The sequence below is a fragment of the Salmo trutta genome, chromosome 12, assembly GCF_901001165.1.
Source record: "Salmo trutta chromosome 12, fSalTru1.1, whole genome shotgun sequence".
NCBI classification, from domain to species: domain Eukaryota; kingdom Metazoa; phylum Chordata; class Actinopteri; order Salmoniformes; family Salmonidae; genus Salmo; species Salmo trutta.
Genome location: NC_042968.1, coordinates 43,631,930 through 43,652,867, shown reverse-complemented (window position 1 = coordinate 43,652,867; position 20,938 = coordinate 43,631,930). Strand labels below are relative to the sequence as shown.

General features: G+C 45.2%; 1 protein-coding gene across 2 annotated transcripts in view; it reads left to right on the top strand.

The window, feature by feature from the left end:
- The first annotated feature begins 431 nt into the window (after positions 1–431).
- The window catches only part of LOC115203599 (junctophilin-3), a 34,619-nt gene continuing 14,112 nt past the window's right edge, over positions 432–20,938 (top strand). Inside the window, exon 1 of one of the 2 annotated variants that reach the window (XM_029768399.1) lies at positions 432–2,034. In XM_029768399.1, coding sequence (XP_029624259.1) covers positions 1,653–2,034 — 382 coding nt within the window. In that variant the 5' untranslated portion in view covers positions 432–1,652. The remainder of the gene's footprint in view (positions 2,035–20,938) is intronic. The other variant, XM_029768398.1, reaches the window with a different exon arrangement.

Here is a 20,938-nt window from a genome sequence, read left to right as displayed (position 1 = left end):
AAACAGTGAAGAACAAACACCATTGTAAATACAAACCATATTTATGCTTATTTATTTTCCCTTTTGTACTTCAACCATTTGTACATCGTTACAACACTGTATATAGACATAATATGACATTTGTAATGTCTTTATTCTTTTGGAAGTTTTGTGAGTGTAATGTTTACTGTTCATTTTTATTGTTTATTTCACTTTTGTATATTATCTACTTCACTTGCTTTGGCAATGTTAACATATGTTTCCCATGCCAATAAAGCCCCTTGAATTGAATTGAATTGAATTGAGAGAGAGGTAGAGAGGAGAGAGAGAGAGAGGTAGATGATTAGGGAAAGCAGGATATATCCCCAAAGGGCCAGCGTAGGGAACCGAACACATACTGCTCTTCCCCTGTCCCTGTATCCCTATCTCTTTAAGAGCCTACAGGAGGAGGGAGGGAGAGAGGGAGCATGTGGGGGAGGGGTATTGGATGGGGTGGAACAGTCCTTCAGTAATGAGCAGATTTTAGAGCGAGAGAGAGAAGAGACCGAGAGACCACCACCCTATGACTTGTGGGAAACTGGATATATTAACGACCCAGACATAAGGGGCTTGAGCTCTAAAATACAGAAGATAAAGCGGAAAGGAAGACAATCATTATATATATATATTTTTTTTTTGTTGCATCAACCCTCCTCCCATGTTGTTCAGGAGAGACTGCAGCTCCATCGCTACAGCGCAGCAGGAGCACTGTGTGGAGGAGAGGAGGAGGAAGGAGAGAACAAGACAGAAGAATAGAGGAGCAAAGGGGAAATACACAGTCAGTTAGGTCGTCTGAGGTGTGTGTGTGTTCAGTGTGTGTGTGTGTGTGTGTGTGTGTGTGTGTGTGTTTATGGATGTGTGTGTTCGGATGTTTCCAGCCCATTCTATAGCTATAGCCCATCTGTTTATTTTTGGGGCGTACTGGTGCGGTACGATCCCTCTCCTGTCTCTATCCTCTCTCCCTCTCCTGTCTCTATCCTCTCTCCCTCTCCTGTCTCTATCCTCTCTCCCTCTCCTGTCTCTATCCTCTCTCCATTTCTGTGTGCCAGTACGGCACAGCTAGACGGGTGGTGGTGTAATGTCTGATTGAGCTCATCAGGCTGTGCTCGCTGTGTCGCTGCTGCCGTCAGGGCCTCTGGGACTATTAGAAAAGCCTGGGCCTAGCCTGTCTGGAGCGCCCCAGCCAACGGAGAGGTGAGTGGGTTAGTGCCATCCCAGCTGGCGAGGCTGTGTAGAGGAGGGTGGAGGAGGAGGAGGAGGAGAGGAGGAGGAGCGCATACAGCCTGCATGCCCATGGGAAGCAGAATGCTCGGCCGGCAGTAGCATCTAACATCCTTAACGTCGCGCCAGGCCCAGATCCAGACCCTGCCACCTCCACTGACAGACAGACGAAACCTCTCTCTCCATCCCAGGTGATGCTCTCTGGACCAAGTCCTGCTCTGTACAAGACGGGGAACCTGTTTTTGATTCCATTATCATAAAAAACCCAACAACAAGAAGGTAAAGGGAAATACTACGAGATCTAAACCTCCATGATACTACCTCCATCCTCGCCTCCCGGCCCTGATCTTTCTGTGTAAACCTGATTCTCTCTTCTTGACGTTCTGAGGATTTTGCCTAAACCTGTTTCATGCATGTCCACTGGAGGCAGGTTTGACTTTGATGACGGGGGGTCGTACTGTGGAGGGTGGGAGCAGGGCAAGGCCCATGGCCGGGGGGTCTGCACAGGGCCACAGGGTCAGGGGGAGTACGCTGGGGCCTGGAGCCACGGCTTCGAGGTCCTGGGCGTCTACACCTGGCCCAGCGGGAATAGCTACCAGGGCACGTGGGCGCAGGGGAAGCGCCACGGTGTGGGCGTGGAGAGTAAGGGCCGCTGGGACTACAGGGGGGAGTGGACGCAGGGCTTCAAGGGACGCTACGGCCAACTGGAGAGCACGGTTAGCGGGGCCCGTTACGAAGGGACCTGGAGCAACGGCCTGCAGGATGGATACGGGACTGAGACGTACTCCGATGGAGGTAAGGAAGGGACACACCAAGCCATCAAGCTGAGGTTGCTCTTACTATGCAGGGCACTTGTATTCACTCTATTTTGGTTTTAAGACACTTTAAAACTTTAAGGGTCACTCTACCCTCTCCTTCTCCTGTACCTCTCATCATCCTTTCAACCCTCATCCCATTTCATTCTGTTCTCTCCATCTCTTTTCATACAGTATCTCTACCTGCCTCCCCTTGTATCTGAAACGGTTATCCATATCTGAGACCTATTTCAGCTGGGATTGATAACAATATACAGGTCACCTCCCCAGTCAGCAGTAATAGGCCTGAAACATACACTGAATCAGAGAGGAGCCCCTGCAGACTGGCACTAGATCCTAGAGAACATCCAGGACCAGGTCTGGATCTGGGCTAGCTGAATCAGAGAGGAGCCCCTGCAGACTGGCACTAGATCCTAGAGAACATCCAGGACCAGGTCTGGATCTGGGCTAGGCCCTATGTGTGTGTACAAGCTTTACAAAGACAGAGTATGTAGGCTATTTTGCTATTTCCAGTTCGGTAATAAAGTGGTGTGAAAGCAGAACACTTAATGTGGGCTAGCAGTATAGTACATGTTACCACGCAAAGACAAACAATGATGCTGCCAGTAATGTCAGCTAACTGAAATGCATCAGTGTTTATACATGTATATAGAATCTGACTGCCTGCCACCATCTTATTTGAAGCCTGTTGAATCTTTATATCCTCTCAGCATTCACCTCTATTCCCCAACCCTCTATTCCTCCCTCCTCTATTCCTCCTCCTCTATTCCTCCTCTATTCCCCCTCCTCTATTCCTCCTCCTCTATTACCCTTCCTCTATTCCTCCTCCTCTATTACCCTTCCTCTATTCCTCCTCCTCTATTCCCCCTCCTCTATTCCTCCCTCCTCTATTCCTCCCTCCTCTATTCCTCCTCCTCTATTCCTCCCTCCTCTATTCCTCCTCCTTTATTCCTCCCTCCTCTATTCCTCCTCCTCTATTCCTTCCTCCTCTATTCCTCCCTCCTCTATTCCTCCTCTATTCCTCCCTCCTCTATTCCTTCCTCCTCCATTCCTCCATTCCTCCTCCTCTATGCCTCCTCCTCTATTCCTCCTCCTCTATTCCCCCTCTATTCCTCCTCCTCTATTCCTTCCTCCTCTATTCCCCCTCCTCTGTTCCCCCTCCTTTATTCCTCCCTCCCCTATTCCTCCCTCCTCTATTCCTCCTCCTCTATTCCTCCTACTCTATTCCCCCTCCTCTATTCCCCCTCCTCTATTCCCCCTCCTCTATTCCTTCCTCCTCTATTCCTCCCTCCTCTATTCCTCCCTCCCCTATTCCTCCCTCCTCTATTCCCCATCCTCTATGCCTCCTCCTCTGTTCCCCCTCCTCTATGCCTCTTCCTCTTTTCCTCCTCCTCTATGCCTCCTCCATTCCTCCTCCTCTATTCCCCCTCCTCTATTCCCCCTCCTCTATTCCTCCCTCCTATATTCCCCCTCCTCTATTCATCCTCCTCTATTCCTCCTCCTCTATTCCCTCTCCTCTATTCCTCCCTCCTCTATTCCTTCCTCCTCCATCTTATTTGAAGCCTGTTGAATCTTTATATCCTCTCAGCATCCATCTCTATTCCCCAAACCTCTATTCCTCCTCCTCTATTCCTCCTCCTCTATTCCTCCTCCTCTATTCCCCCTCCTCTATTCCTCCCTCCTCTATTCCTCCTCCTCTATTCCCTCTCCTCTATTCCTCCCTCATCTATTCCTCCTCCTCTATTCCCCTCCTCTATTCCTCCTCCTCTATTCCTCCCTCCTCTATTCCTCCTCCTCTATTCCCCCTCCTCTATTCCTCCCTCCTCTATTCCTTCCTCCTTTATTCCTCCCTCCTCTATTCCCCCTACTCTATTCCTCCTCCTCTATTCCCCCTCCTCTATTCCTCCCTCCTCTATTCCCCCTACTCTATTCCTCCTCCTCTATTCCTCCCTCCCCTATTCCTCCCTCCTCTATTCCTCCTCCTCTATTCCTCCTCCTCTATTCCCCCTCCTCTATTCCTCCTCCTCTATTCCCCTTCCTCTGTTCCTCCTCCTCTATTCCCCCTCCTCTATTCCTCCTCCTCTATTCCCCCTCCTCTATTCCTCCCTCCTCTATTCCTCCTCCTCTATTCCTCCTACTCTATTCCCCCTCCTCTGTTTCCCCTCCTCTATTCCTCCCTCCCCTATTCCTCCCTCCTCTATTCCCCCTCCTCTATTTCACCCTCCTCTATTCCCCCTACTCTATTCCTCCTCCTCTATTCCCCCTCCTCTATTCCCCATCCTCTATGCCTCCTCCTCTATTCCCCCTCCTCTATGCCTCTTCCTCTTTTCCTCCTCCTCTATGCCTCCTCCATTCCTCCTCCTCTATTCCCCCTCCTCTATTCCCCCTCCTCTATTCCTCCCTCCTATATTCCCCCTCCTCTATTCATCCTCCTCTATTCCTCCTCCTCTATTCCCTCTCCTCTATTCCACCCTCCTCTATTCCTTCCTCCTCCATCTTATTTGAAGCCTGTTGAATCTTTATATCCTCTCAGCATCCATCTCTATTCCCCAACCCTCTATTCCTCCCTCCTCTATTCCTCCCTCCTCTATTCCTCCTCCTCTATTCCCCCTCCTCTATGCCTCCTCCTCTTTTCCTCCTCCTCTATGCCTCCTCCATTCCTCCTCCTCTATTCCCCCTCCTCTATTCCCCCTCCTCTATTCATCCTCCTCTATTCATCCTCCTCTATTCCCCCCTCCTCTATTCCCCCTCCTCTATTCCCCCCTCCTCTATTCCCCCTCCTCTATTCCTCCTCTGTTCCCCCTCCTCTATCCCCTCCTCTATCCCCCTCTCCTCTATTCCCCCTCCTCTATCCCCCTCCTTTATTCCCCTCTCCTCTATTTCCCCTCCTCTATTCCCCTCTCCTCAATTCCCCCTCCTCTATTCTTCCCTACTATATACACATCCATTCTCTCTCTCTCCCCATCCCTCTCTCTCTCTGCGTTATACCACAGACGCCTCTGTACTGTAAATCGCCATGGTAACACCGAGACAGCAGGTCAGCGTGTCACTGGAGACTATCTGTTTTCTGCGCCCTGATTGGTGCTTTGGCATTGTCACTGGGGTTTTCTGACTTGGGCGCAAAGGGACAGTTTGAAATTGACTGAGGTGGGCCGGTCCAAATTAGGGGAGGTTTATCAAACTTTTTCTTTTGCTTTGGGGAGGGATGGGGGATGTTTATTTATTTTTATTATTAGGCACAGGGGAGGGTAGTGAATTTTTCCCTGGTTTACATTCCCCATTTTGCAGGTTTAACTACATCATTTCTTCAATATAGCTACATTTCCTCATCTGCCTGCAGGCTCCTCCCCTATCAAGGTGTTTTGATATTTCCCTTATGCTCTACGCTTTTCTGCACGCTTAGTATACAGTCAACTCTATCCTGCCCTCTATACATAGTGACAATAGTGGTAGGTGGATCTTTTGTCCAGATCTGCAATATGCTAACTAGCAATCATACCACACGTAAAATCATTCAAATCTGCACCAATTTTGTACATAAATCCACAAGCCCGTAGAGGAATAACTGATGGGCAGCGGATTCCCTTATCAAAATAGTAAATAGTGAATAATTTAATTAATCTGAATCCATTGTTTTTAAATAATAATTTTTGGACTAAATGAATGAATGTGCTTCGCCATTGTAGTAGTTGTGGTTTTGGGTTAAATCAAGGTGAATCGAATCATGGGAATCAAAATAATAATTTGTGAAAGGCTTTCAACTCTGTCAATCACCACATCCTCATCGGCAGACTCAAATAGTCTTGGTTTCTCAAATGACTGCCTCGCCTGGTTCACCAACTACTTCTCTGATAGAGTTCAGTGTGTCAAATCGGAGGGCCTGTTGTCCGGACCTCTGGCAGTCTCTATGGGTGTGCCACAGGGTTCAATTCTTGGGCCAACTCTTTTCTCTGTATACATCAATGATGTCGCTCTTGCTGCTGGTGAGTCTCTGATCCACCTCTACGCAGACGACACCATTCTGTATACTTCTGGCCCTTCTTTGGACACTGTGTTAACAACCCTCCAGACGAGCTTCAATGCCATACAACTCTCCTTCCGTGGACTCCAACTGCTCTTAAATACAAGTAAAACTAAATGCATGCTCTTCAACCGATCGCTGCCTGCACCTGCCCGCCCGTCCAGCATCACTTCTCTGGACGGTTCTGACTTAGAATATGTGGACAACTACAAATACCTAGGTGTCTGGTTAGACTGTAAACTCTCCTTCCAGACTCACATCATACATCTCCAATCCAAAGTTAAATATAGAATTGGCTTCCTATTTCGCAACAAAGCATCCTTCATTCATGCTGCCAAACATACCCTTGTAAAACTGACCATCCTACCGATCCTCGACTTCGGCGATGTCATTTACAAAATAGCCTCCAACACTCTACTCAGCAAACTGGATGTAGTCTATCACAGTGCCATCCGTTTTGTCACCAAAGCCCCATATACTACCCACCACTGCAACCTGTACACTCTCGTTGGCTGGCCCTCGCTTCATACTCGTCGCCAACCCACTGACTCCAGGTCATCTACAAGACCCTGCTAGGTAAAGTCCCCCCTTATCTCAGCTCGCTGGTAACCATAGCAGCACCCACCTGTAGCATGCGCTCCAGCAGGTATATCTCACTGGTTACCCCCAAAGCCAATTCCTCCTTCGGCTGTCTCTCCTTCCAGTTCTCTGCTGCCAATGACTGGAACGAACTACAAAAATCTCTGAAACTGGAAACACTTATCTCCCTCACTAGCTTTAACCTGTTACATCTAGGGGGCAGTAATTTCACGGCTGGATAAAAAACGTACCCGATTTAATCTGATTATTAGTCCTGCCCAGAAACTGGAATATGCATATAATTATTAGCTTTGGAGAGAAAACACTCCAAAGTTTCTGAAACTGTTTGAATGGTGTCTGTGAGTATAACAGAACTCCTATGGCAGGCAAAAACCTGAGATGCTTCTGTTCAGGAAGTACCCTGTCTGAACATTTCTTGCCCTTCTTTATTATCTCTGTCGTTTACAAAGGATCTCTGCTCTTACGTGACACTTCTCACGTCAACAATGGAGTCTCACAGCCCGGGAAAAACAGGAATGATGTCATTCAAAGCCCTGGCTGAAGCACACGAGAGCAAATGCTGAGTGGTCAGTCAATGGACTAAGCCTTAGGCGCGTGACACGCCCCGCCCCCGGCTTTCGGTTTTTTTCCTCAGTTTACAGACAGGCAGATTCCCGGTCGGAATATTATCGCTTCTCTACGAGATAAATTGCATAAATATTGGTTTTAAACAGCGGTTGACATGCTTCGAAGTACGGTAATGGAATATTTCGAAATTTTTTGTCATATTTTGCGTCATGCTCGTGGCCGAGATTTAGCGTTGGGATAGTGTCTAGAACGCACGAACAAAACGTCGCTGTTTGGATATAACGATGGATTATTTGGGACCAAACCTACATTTGTTATTGAAGTAGAAGTCCTGGCAGTGTATTCTGATGAAGAACAAGCAAGGTAAGAACATTTTTCTTATAGGAAATGTGATTTTGGTGAAGGCTACACTGGGTGGGTGTCTAAATAGCTAGCCCTGTAACGCCGGGCTATGTACTTACATTATTGCAAAATGTGCTTCATCCGAAAAGCTATTTTAAAATCGGACATATCGAGTGCATAGAGGAGTTCTGTATCTATAATTCTTAAAATAATTGTTATGCTTTTTGTGAACGTTTATCGTGAGTAATTTAGTAAAATCACCGGAAGTGTTCGGTGGGAATGCTAGTTCTGAACGTCACATGCTAATGTAAAAAGCTGGTTTTTGATATAAATATGAACTTGATTGAACAGACATGCATGTATTGTATAACACAATGTCCTAGGTGTGTCATCTGATGAAGATCATCAAAGGTTAGTGCTGCATTTAGATATGGTTTGGGTTTATGTGACATGATATGCTAGCTTGAAAAATGGCTGTGTGATTATTCCTGGCTGGGTACTCTGCTGACATAATCTAATGTTTTGCTTTCGCTGTAAAGCCTTTTTGAAATCGGACAGTTTGGTTAGATAAAGGAGAGTCTTGTCTTTAAATAGCTGTAACATAGTCATATGTTTGAAAAGTGTAAGTTTTCGGATTTAGAGGAGTTTGAATTTCGCGCCCCGCCCATCATTGGATATTGGAGCAGACGTTCCGCTAGCGGAACGTGTAGATGTAAGAGGTTTTAAGCACCAGCTGTCAGAGCAGCTCACAGATTACTGCACCTGTACATAGCCCATCTATAATTTAGCCCAAACAACTACCTCTTCCCCTACTGTATTTATTTATTTATTTTGCTCCTTTGCACCCCATTATTTATATTTCTACTTTGCACTTTCTTCCACTGCAAATCTACCATTCCAGTGTTTTACTTGCTATATTGTATGTACTTCGCCACCATGGCCTTTTTTTGCCTTTACCTCCCTTATCTCACCTCATTTGCTCACATTGTATATAGACTTATTTTTCTACTGTATTATTGACAGTATGTTTGTTTTACTCCATGTGTAACTCTGTGTTGTTGTATGTGTCAAACTGCTTTGCTTTATCTTGGCCAGGTCGCAATTGTAAATGAGAACTTGTTCTCAACTTGCCTACCTGGTTAAATAAAGGTGAAATAAAAAATATTTAAAATAAAAAATAAAATCGCAAAGAGGTAAAGGAATCAATTTAGCTGTAACCTTCCTTTCGAATTGTGTCGCTGCAAAATTCATTACCCTGACTGATACTCCAACACCTGACAGTAATATAGTGGATTAGGAGGGTTACCCTGACTGATACTCCAACACCTAACAGTAATATAGTGGATTAGGAGAGTTACCCTGACTGATACTCCAACACCTGACACCAATATAGTGGATTAGGAGGGTGACCCTGACTGATACTCCAACACCTGACACCAATATAGTGGATTAGGAGAGTTACCCTGACTGATACTCCAACACCTGACACCAATATAGTGGATTAGGAGGGTTACCCTGACTGAGACTCCAACACCTGACGGTAATATAGTGGATTAGGAGGGTTACCCTGACTGAGACTCCAACACCTGACACCAATATAGTGGATTAGGAGGGTGACCCTGACTGATACTCCAACACCTGACACCAATATAGTGGATTAGGAGGGTTACCCTGACTGAGGCTCAATCCCTGGTCCCTGTGGCTGTCATTCCAAACCCTGGTTCCTGTGGCTGTCATTCTAAACCCTGGTCCCTGTGGCTGTCATTCTAAACCCTGGTCCCTGTGGCTGTCATTCTAAACCCTGGTCCCTGTGGCTGTCATTCTAAACCCTGGTCCCTGTGGCTGTCATTCTAAAACCTGGTCCCTGTGGCTGTCATTCTAAACCCTGGTCCCTGTGGCTGTCATTCTAAACCCTGGTCCCTGTGGCTGTCATTCTAAACCCTGGTCCCTGTGGCTGTCATTCTAAACCTTGGTCCCTGTGGCTGTCATTCTAAACCCTGGTCCCTGTGGCTGTCATTCTAAACCCTGGTGCCTGTGGCTGTCATTCTAAACCCTGGTCCCTGTGGCTGTCATTCTAAACCCTGGTCCCTGTGGCTGTCATTCTAAACCCTGGTCCCTGTGGCTGTCATTCTAACCCCTGGTCCCTGTGGCTGTCATTCTAAACCCTGGTCCCTGTGGCTGTCATTCTAAACCCTGGTCCCTGTGGCTGTCATTCCAAGTCCTGGTCCCTGTGGCTGTCATTCTAAACCCTGGTCCCTGTGGCTGTCATTCTAAACCCTGGTCCCTGTGGCTGTCATTCTAAACCCTGGTCCCTGTGGCTGTCATTCTAAACCCTGGTCTCTCTGGCTGCCATTCTAAACCCTGGTCCCTGTGGCTGTCATTCCAAACCCTGGTCTCTATGGTGTCATTCTAAACCCTGGTCCCTGTGGCTGTCATTCTAAACCCTGGTCCCTGTGGCTGTCATTCTAAACCATGGTCTCTATGGCTGTCATTCTAAACCCTGGTCTCTATGGCTGTCATTCTAAACCCTGGTCCCTGTGGCTGTCATTCTAAACCCTGGTCCCTGTGGCTGTCATTCTAAACCCTGGTCTCTATGGCTGTCATTCTAAACCATGGTCTCTATGGCTGTCATTCTAAACCCTGGTCTCTATGGCTGTCATTCTAAACCCTGGTCCCTGTGGCTGTCATTCTAAACCCTGGTCCCTGTGGCTGTCATTCTAAACCCTGGTCTCTATGGCTGTCATTCTAAACCATGGTCTCTATGGCTGTCATTCTAAACCCTGGTCTCTATGGCTGTCATTCTAAGCCCTGGTCTCTATGGCTGTTATTCTAAACCCTGGTCCCTGTGGCTGACATTCTAAGCCCTGGTCTCTATGGCTGTCATTCTAAACCCTGGTCCCTGTGGCTGTCATTCTAAACCCTGGTCTCTATGGCTGTCATTCCAAACCCATTACACTGTCACAATCATCGCTATATGAGCCGTGACACAATTCCTACCAAGTGGGTTAACCCTATTGGCACGATGCATTAGGGGGGTTTTCCTTTCACGCCAATGACCCGGTTTCACTTCCTTGTCCTGTCGTTCAGTACGTTGGTGTCAGAAGTGGGAATACCAAAAGGCTAAAATATCTTGGTGAGGTCGCTAGCTGTTGTACAGAAGGGGTTTAGTATTATTACAAGGGGTACAACTTTCATTAGATTTTTGATAATTATTTTTTTCTCTTCGCTGGCTCGCCTCTCTTTTCAAAAAAATTATAATAATCCTCCCTAGACTAGCCTACAACAATACAATAATCCTCCCTAGACTAGTCTACAACAACACAATAATCCTCCCTAGACTAGCCTACAACAATACAATAATCCTCCCTAGACTAGTCTACAACAACACAATAATCCTCCCTAGACTAGCCTACAACACAATAATCCTCCATAGACTAGCCTACAACAACACAATGATCCTCCCTAGACTAGCCTACAACACAATAATCCTCCCTAGACTAGCCTACAACAATACAATGATACTCCCTAGACTAGTCTACAACACAATGATCCTCCCTAGATTAGCCTACAACACAATAATCCTCCCTAGACTAGCCTACAACAATACAATGATACTCCCTAGACTAGTCTACAACACAATGATCCTCCCTAGACTAGTCTACAATACAATAATCCTCCCTAGACTAGCCTACAACACAATGATCCTCCCTAGACTAGTCTACAATACAATGATCCTCCCTAGACTAGCCTACAACACAATAATCCTCCCTAGACTAGCCTACAACACAATGATCCTCCCTAGACTAGTCTACAACAACACAATAATCCTCCATAGACTAGCCTACAACAACACAATGATCCTCCCTAGACTAGCCTACAACACAATGATACTCCCTAGACTAGCCTACAACAACACAATGATCCTCCCTAGACTAGCCTACAACACAATGATCCTCCCTAGACTAGACTACAACAACACAATGATCCTCCCTAGACTAGCCTACAACCCCACAATACAATGATCCTCCCTAGACTAGCCTACAACAATACAATGATCCTCCCTAGACTAGTCTACAACACAATGATCCTCCCTGGACTAGTCTACAATACAATAATCCTCCCTAGACTAGCCTACAACACAATGATCCTCCCTAGACTAGTCTACAATACAATGATCCTCCCTAGACTAGCCTACAACACAATAATCCTCCCTAGACTAGCCTACAACACAATGATCCTCCCTAGACTAGTCTACAACAACACAATGATCCTCCCTAGACTAGCCTACAACACAATGATCCTCCCTAGACTAGGCTACAACAACACAATGATCCTCCCTAGACTAGCCTACAACCCCACAATACAATGATCTTCCCTAGACTAGCCTACAACAACACAATGATCATCCCTAGACTAGCCTACAACACAACAATCCTCCCTAGACTAGCCTACAACAACACACTTATCCTCCCTAGACTAGCCTACAACAACACAATGATCCTCCCTAGACTAGTCTACAACAACACAATGATCCTCCCTAGACTAGTCTACAATACAATGATCCTCCCTAGACTAGCCTACAACACCACAATACAATGATCCTCCCTAGACTAGTCTACAACAACACAATGATCCTCCCTAGACTAGTCTACAACAACACAATGAACCTCCCTAGACTAGTCTACAACAACACAATGATCCTCCCTAGACTAGTCTATAACAACACAATGATCCTCCCTAGACTAGCCTACAACACAATGATCCTCCCTAGACCAGTATATAACAATACAATGATCCTCCCTAGACTAGCCTACAATACAATAATCCTCCCTAGACTAGCCTACAATACAATAATCCTCCCTAGACTAGCCTACAACAACACAATAATCCTCCCTAGACTAGCCTACAATACAATAATCCTCCCTAGACTAGCCTACAATACAATAATCCTCCCTAGACTCGCCTACAACACCACAATACAATGGTCCTCCCTAGACTAGCCTACAACACAACAATCCTCCATAGACTAGCCTACAACAACACACTCATCCTCCCTAGACTGGTCTACAATACAATGATCCTCCCTAGACTAGCCTACAACAACACAATGATCCTCCCTAGACTAGCCTACAACACAATGATCCTCCCTAGACTACTCTACAATACAATGATCCTCCCTAGACTAGTCTACAATACAATGATCCTCCCTAGACTAGCCTACAACACAATGATCCTCCCTAGACTAGCCTACAACACAATGATCCTCCCTAGACTAGTCTACAATACAATGATCCTCCCTAGACTAGTCTACAATACAATGATCCTTCCTAGACTGGTCTACAATACAATGATCCTCCCTAGACTAGCCTACAACACAATAATCCTCCCTAAACTAGCCTACAACACAATAATCCTCCCTAGACTAGTCTACAACACCACAATAAACCTCCCTAGACTAGTCTACAACACCACAATAAACCTCCCTAGACTAGCCTACAACACCACAATGATCCTCCCTAGACTAGTCTACAACACAATGATCCTCCCTAGACTAGCCTACAATACAATAATCCTCCCTAGACTAGCCTACAACAACACAATACAATAATCCTCCCTAGACTAGCCTACAATACAATAATCCTCCCTAGACTAGCCTACAACAACACAATACAATAATCCTCCCTAGACTAGCCTACAATACAATAATCCTCCCTGGACTAGCCTACAATACAATAATCCTCCCTAGACTCGCCTACAACACCACAATACAATGATCCTCCCTAGACTAGCCTACAACACAACAATCCTCCCTAGACTAGCCTACAACACAATGATCCTCCCTAGACTAGCCTACAACACAATGATCCTCCCTAGACTAGTCTACAATACAATGATCCTCCCTAGACTGGTCTACAATACAATGATCTTCCCTAGACTAGTCTACAACCCAATAATCCTCTCTAGACTAGTCTACAATACAATGATCCTCCCTAGACTAGCCTACAACACAATGATCCTCCCTAGACTAGCCTACAACACAATGATCCTCCCTAGACTAGTCTACAATACAATGATCCTCCCTAGACTAGCCTACAACAATACAATACAATGATCCTCCCTAGACTAGCCTACAACACAATGATCCTCCCTAGACTAGTCTACAATACAATGATCCTCCCTAGACTGGTCTACAATACAATGATCCTCCCTAGACTAGTCTACAACCCAATAATCCTCTCTAGACTAGTCTACAATACAATGATCCTCCCTAGACTAGTCTACAACCCAATAATCCTCTCTAGACTAGTCTACAATACAATAATCCTCCCTAGACTAGCCTACAACACCACAATGATCCTCCCTAGACTAGTCTACAATACAATGATCCTCCCTAGACTGGTCTACAATACAATGATCCTCCCTAGACTAGCCTACAACACAATAATCCTCCCTAGACTAGTCTACAACACCACAATAAACCTCCCTAGACTAGCCTACAACACCACAATGATCCTCCCTAGACTAGTCTACAACACAATGATCCTCCCTAGACTAGCCTACAATACAATAATCCTCCCTAGACTAGCCTACAGCAACACAATACAATAATCCTCCCTAAACTAGCCTACAACACAATAATCCTCCCTAGACTAGCCTACAATACAATAATCCTCCTTAGACTAGTCTACAACACCACAATAATCCTCCCTAGACTAGCCTACAACAACACAATGATCCTCCCTAGACTAGTCTACAACACAATAATCCTCCCTAGACCAGTCTATAACAATACAATAATCCTCCCTAGACTAGCCTACAACAACACATTAAAATGAATACTACATTATTGTTTTCAAGTGAGTGAAATACTGTAAACTGAAGTGAAAATGTCATTGAATAACGGCTGAAAAGCCCTGTTATTTAAATGTTTCATTCCATCTGGATGAATTGTGGGTCTACTCTTGATCTAGATAAGGCACAGTACAGGAAAGTCTGGCTGTATTTTTACTGCTGATACTGATGTGCTGTCTGTTGCCCGGCATCATTCTCCCAAGTCGTCCTATATTGTGTAGCCACACAGTCTTATGCTCCCAGCAAGCCCAGTTATCGTTCTGCCTCCTTAACAATCAGAGTAGCTATTCCTTGACCTCAAACGCTTCAATATTGTCTTAATATTGGTCACTTAACTTAACTTTTAAAATGTATTAATTTGATTAGGCTACTTAAAATGTAGAGAGAAAAAGGGAAAGGTAGAGAGAGAGAGAGAGAGAGAGAGAGAGAGAGAGAGAGAGAGAGGTCAATAAGTGATGCAGAGGGGACCATGGAAACAAGATCCGTCGCTGCTGCATTGGTGTAGCTAGAGGTTGTTTACCAGCGTAGCCTATAGTCTACTGTCAATATACCGCAATGGTTTACATACCAGGAGGTAACCTTGGTGTTATTTGGTTTATGAAGTAGCGTAATAACACTCCAGAACGAGATAAAAATAAATACAAATAAAGACTGCGTCACGAGAGAGCACCTCTCTCTCTTCGGTCTCTCACCTGGGAGACCGCAGACAGATTAATATAGCACGCACGAGTTGACACATTTTCCACATCCCATGAATCGGTATTTACATGGGGTCGGCGCAGCATAGATTTGTCTGTTGCGATCTACATTTCAGCACCATGGACAGGTCCCGATCTCTTACACTTTGACAGACACACCACAGCGAAGTTTCATGACATGTCATTCCTCTGTTTTTAGACGATTGAAATGGGGGGGGGGATACCGTTTATTAGTCATATACCGGCCACTAAAACGTGTATATGTTCGTGTTAAAAGCCTCACTACTGAAATGAGATGAAAACACTCTTTAAACAATCTATTGTATAAAAACAACATACGACAAAACTGATCATTATTTGATGATCAGTTTTGTGCGGTCCGTGATATTTACACTGTTGTCATGACATGATGTGCAGTCTGTGATATTTACACTGTTGTCATGACATGATGTGCGGTCTGTGATATTTACACTGTTGTCATGACATGATGTGCGGTCTGTGATATTTACACTGTTGTCATGGCATGATGTGCGGTCCGTGATATTTACACTGTTGTCATGACATGATGTGCGGTCCGTGATATTTACACTGTTGTCATGACATGATGTGCGGTCCGTGATATTTACACTGTTGTCATGACATGATGTGCGGTCCGTGATATTTACACTGTTGTCATGACATGATGTGCGGTCCATGATATTTACACTGTTGTCATGACATGATGTGCGGTCCGTGATATTTACACTGTTGTCATGACATGATGTGCGGTCCGTGATATTTACACTGTTGTCATGACATGATGTGCGGTCCGTGATATTTACACTGTTGTCATGGCATGATGTGCGGTCCGTGATATTTACACTGTTGTCATGACATGATGTGCGGTCCGTGATATTTACACTGTTGTCATGGCATGATGTGCGGTCCGTGATATTTACACTGTTGTCATGACATGATGTGCGGTCCGTGATATTTACATTGTTGTCATGACATGATGTGCGGTCCATGATATTTACACTGTTGTCATGACATGAAGTGCGGTCCGTGATATTTACACTGTTGTCATGACATGATGTGCGGTCCGTGATATTTACACTGTTGTCTTGACATGATGTGCGGTCCGTGATATTTACACTGTTGTCATGACATGATGTGCGGTCCGTGATATTTACACTGTTGTCATGACATGAAGTGCGGTCCGTGATATTTACACTGTTGTCATGACATGATGTGCGGTCCGTGATATTTACACTGTTGTCATGACATGATGTGCGGTCCGTGATATTTACACTGTTGTCATGGCATGATGTGCGGTCCGTGATATTTACACTGTTGTCATGACATGATGTGCGGTCCATGATATTTACACTGTTGTCATGACATGATGTGCGGTCCGTGATATTTACACTGTTGTCATGGCATGATGTGCGGTCCGTGATATTTACACTGTTGTCATGACATGATGTTCGGTCCATGATATTTAACCCCTGTGTGGTGTTCATGTTTTTGTTATTCACCCGATGTTCTCGGGTCTGATGGACCCACAACATTATTGGGGTTTTAAAACAATACAGCCATAACAATTTAAGTAAACATACTTAATACTAAATACTTAGATGTTGACTTGTATCAATTACAAGCAATATAGACAGCATACATGGTTAATATAGACAGCATACATGGTTAATATAGACAGCATACATGGTTAATATAGACAGCATACATGGTTAATATAGACAGCATACATGGTTAATATAGACAGCATACATGGTTAATATAGACAGCATACATGGTTAATATTTGCCATTTACCTCTGCTAGATCACACTTATCAATAAAAGTGCTATTCTTTTTTTAAATAAAATGTAATTATAATCAAGACATGGGTGGAATAAATCATGTTTATCTTGAATAAATCAAAATGAAATAAGGTTTTCATCACTATTGATGTTTATTGCTTTGAACTGAACACATTGGAAGGACAAATTTTACATACAGTATTTTATGGGAATGATAAATGAGCCCCATTGAACACAAATTAAGGCCATTCGACACACCACATGAGAGACAGAGTTGTGTTGCAAATGTATTTATATAAGGGCACAAAGCGAGACCCAGATGCAGACATGGAAGGCAGATGGTTTGAGTCTTGATATTTATGAAATAATCCTAAAGGGGTAGGCAAGAGAATGGTCGTGGACAGGCAAAAGGTCAAAACCAGTTCAGAGTCCAGGAGGGACAGAGTGGCAGGCAGGCAGGCTCGAGGTCAGGGCAGGCAGAATGGTCAGGCAGGCGGGTACGGAGTCCAGAAAACAGGCAAAGGTCAAAAAAACGTGAGGACTAATAAAAGAGAATAGAAGCAGGAGTAGGGTAAAAACTGGTTGACTTGGAAAACATACAAGACGAACTGGCCCAGAGAGACAGGAAACACAGGCAGAAATACACTGGCTCAGACAGACAGGAAACACAGGGATAAATACACAGAGAGACAGGAAACACAGGGATAAATACACTGGCTCAGAGAGACAGGAAACACAGGGATAAATACACAGAGAGACAGGAAACACAGGGATAAATACACTGTCCCAGAGAGACAGGAAACACTGGGATAAATACACTGTCCCGGAGAGACAGGAAACACTGGGATAAATACACTGGCTCAGACAGACAGGAAACACAGGGATAAATACACTGTCCCAGAGAGACAGGAAACACAGGGATAAATACACTGTCCCAGAGAGACAGGAAACACAGGGATAAATACACTGTCCCAGAGAGACAGGAAACACTGGGATAAATACACTGGCTCAGAGAGACAGGAAACACAGGGATAAATACACAGAGAGACTGGAAACACAGGGATAAATACACTGTCCCAGAGAGACAGGAAACACTGGGATAAATACACTGTCCCGGAGAGACAGGAAACACTGGGATAAATACACTGGCTCAGACAGACAGGAAACACAGGGATAAATACACTGTCCCAGAGAGACAGGAAACACAGGGATAAATACACTGTCCCAGAGAGACAGGAAACACAGGGATAAATACACTGTCACAGAGAGACAGGAAACACAGGGAGAAATACACAGAGAGACAGGAAACACAGGGATAAATACACTGTCCCAGAGAGACAGGAAACACTGGGATAAATACACTGTCCCAGAGAGACAGGAAACACTGGGATAAATACACTGGCTCAGACAGACAGGAAACACAGGGATAAATACACTGTCCCAGAGAGACAGGAAACACAGGGATAAATACACTGTCCCAGAGAGACAGGAAACACAGGGATAAATACACTGTCACAGAGACAGGAAACACAGGGATAAATACACTGTCACAGAGAGACAGGAAACACAGGGAGAAATACACTGGCTCAGAGAGACAGGAAACACAGGGATAAATACACTGTCCCAGAGAGACAGGAAACACAGGGAGAAATACACAGAGAGACAGGAAACACAGGGATAAATACACTGGCCCAGAGAGACAGGAAACACAGGGAGAAATACACTGGCTCAGACAGACAGGAAACACAGGGATAAATACACTGTCACAGAGAGACAGGAAACACAGGGATAAATACACTGTCACAGAGAGACAGGAAACACAGGGATAAATACACTGTCCCAGAGAGACAGGAAACACAGGGATAAATACACAGAGAGACAGGAAACACAGGGATACATACACTGTCACAGAGAGACAGGAAACACAGGGAGAAATACACTGGCTCCGACAGACAGGAAACACAGGGATAAATACACTGTCCCAGAGAGACAGGAAACACAGGGATAAATACACAGAGAGACAGGAAACACAGGGATAAATACACTGTCCCAGAGAGACAGGAAACACAGGGAAAAATACACTGGCTCAGAGAGACAGGAAACACAGGGATAAATACACTGGCTCAGACAGACAGGAAACACAGGGATAAATACACAGAGAGACAGGAAACACAGGGATAAATACACTGTCCCAGAGAGACAGGAAACACTGGGATAAATACACTGGCTCAGAGAGACAGGAAACACAGGGATAAATACACTGGCTCAGACAGACAGGAAACACAGGGATAAATACACTGGCTCAGAGAGACAGGAAACAGGGATAAATACACTGTCCCAGAGAGACAGGAAACACAGGGATACATACACTGGCTCAGACAGACAGGAAACACAGGGATAAATACACAGAGAGACAGGAAACACAGGGAGAAATACACTGTCACAGAGAGACAGGAAACACAGGGATAAATACACTGTCCCAGAGAGACCGGAAACACAGGGAGAAATACACTGTCACAGAGAGACAGGAAACACAGGGATAAATACACTGTCACAGAGAGACAGGAAACACAGGGATAAATACACTGTCCCAGAGAGACAGGAAACACAGGGATAAATACACTGTCCCAGAGAGACAGGAAACACAGGGAGAAATACACTGTCACAGAGAGACAGGAAACACAGGGATAAATACACTGTCACAGAGAGACAGGAAACACAGGGATAAATACACTGTCACAGAGAGACAGGAAACACAGGGATAAATACACCAGGGATAATAAGCGACACCTGGAGGGGGTGGAGACAATCACAAGGAGAGGTGAAACAGATCAGCGTGTGACAATGTATTGCACTTGATGCATGAAACTGTGTCTTCCTGTCCTTCTTGGGTCCACACACATCACAGCGCTTCTTCTTGTTGCTTGTGGCTGTAATCTAGAATGATGAAAACTCCTAGTTCAGGGATTTTACTAACATCTCACTCACTCACTCACTCACTCACTCACTCACTCACTCACTCACTCACATATATAGTTACAGCAGGCCAAGGTAGGAGAGTCAGACACACACACATGCAACATCATCACTCACACTTACTTCCGGTATTGGAGTTGTTGGTTCTGTAGGTCGGGAGGATGGGTCACCAGCATCCTCCTCCTTAATCCTCGTCACGATGACTGCAGAAGCTGGGGTCCTTGGGATGTGACACCTCCTCTGAATTTGAGGTCTTTCCAATGCTTTGCCCAGCTCTTTGAGAAATAGTCATCTCCTCTGGAGCTTCCCCCTGTTCCAATCTGGGTTCAACGCCTGCCAGATGACAAACTCGTTGTACGCCGAGATGTCCAAAAATGTTGAAGAGTATCCCAAGTGGCCAGCGTAGGGTTCTTCTTTTGCAGCTGTAGCCAATCACCAGCTTGTCTAAATTGTCCACCCCTCCTTTGTGGCATTGTAATCCATTATGATTTCTGGTTTTTGATATTCCTGGCCACAGATTCTCCCATCCCTATGCAGAGTACTCATGAGTACCACATTCTTTCTTTGGCAAGTTGGACACTAGGGACGTGTCGGCCATGAATACAAACTTAGAGGAATTGATAGGCCTGTTCTGTGTATTCAACAGCTGAGGTGGGAGCATTTGCTTGTTTTTTCGTAATGTTCCTACTATCGTCAGCTTCCTCTTGAGGAGCTCCTCTCCCAGCTTGTGCAAAATAAAAAAGTTATTGCATCCTGATGTTGTGGACACGGAGTCCCTGTGTCTCGTCCAGGACAACACTCATCCCTTGGTTCTTCTCAGGGGCTCCGCCATCTAGCTTCCCCGTATACACTTGCAAGTTCCACGCATATGATGAAGCAGCATCACAGGCAGCCCAGATCTTGATTCCAGATTTTGTGGGTTTAGACGGTATGTACTGCCTGAAGGGCAGCGGCCCCTAAATGGCATAAGCTGCTCATCAACAGTAACGTTGGGCCCAGGGTTGTAAAACAGGGGAAGCCTGTCCATTCA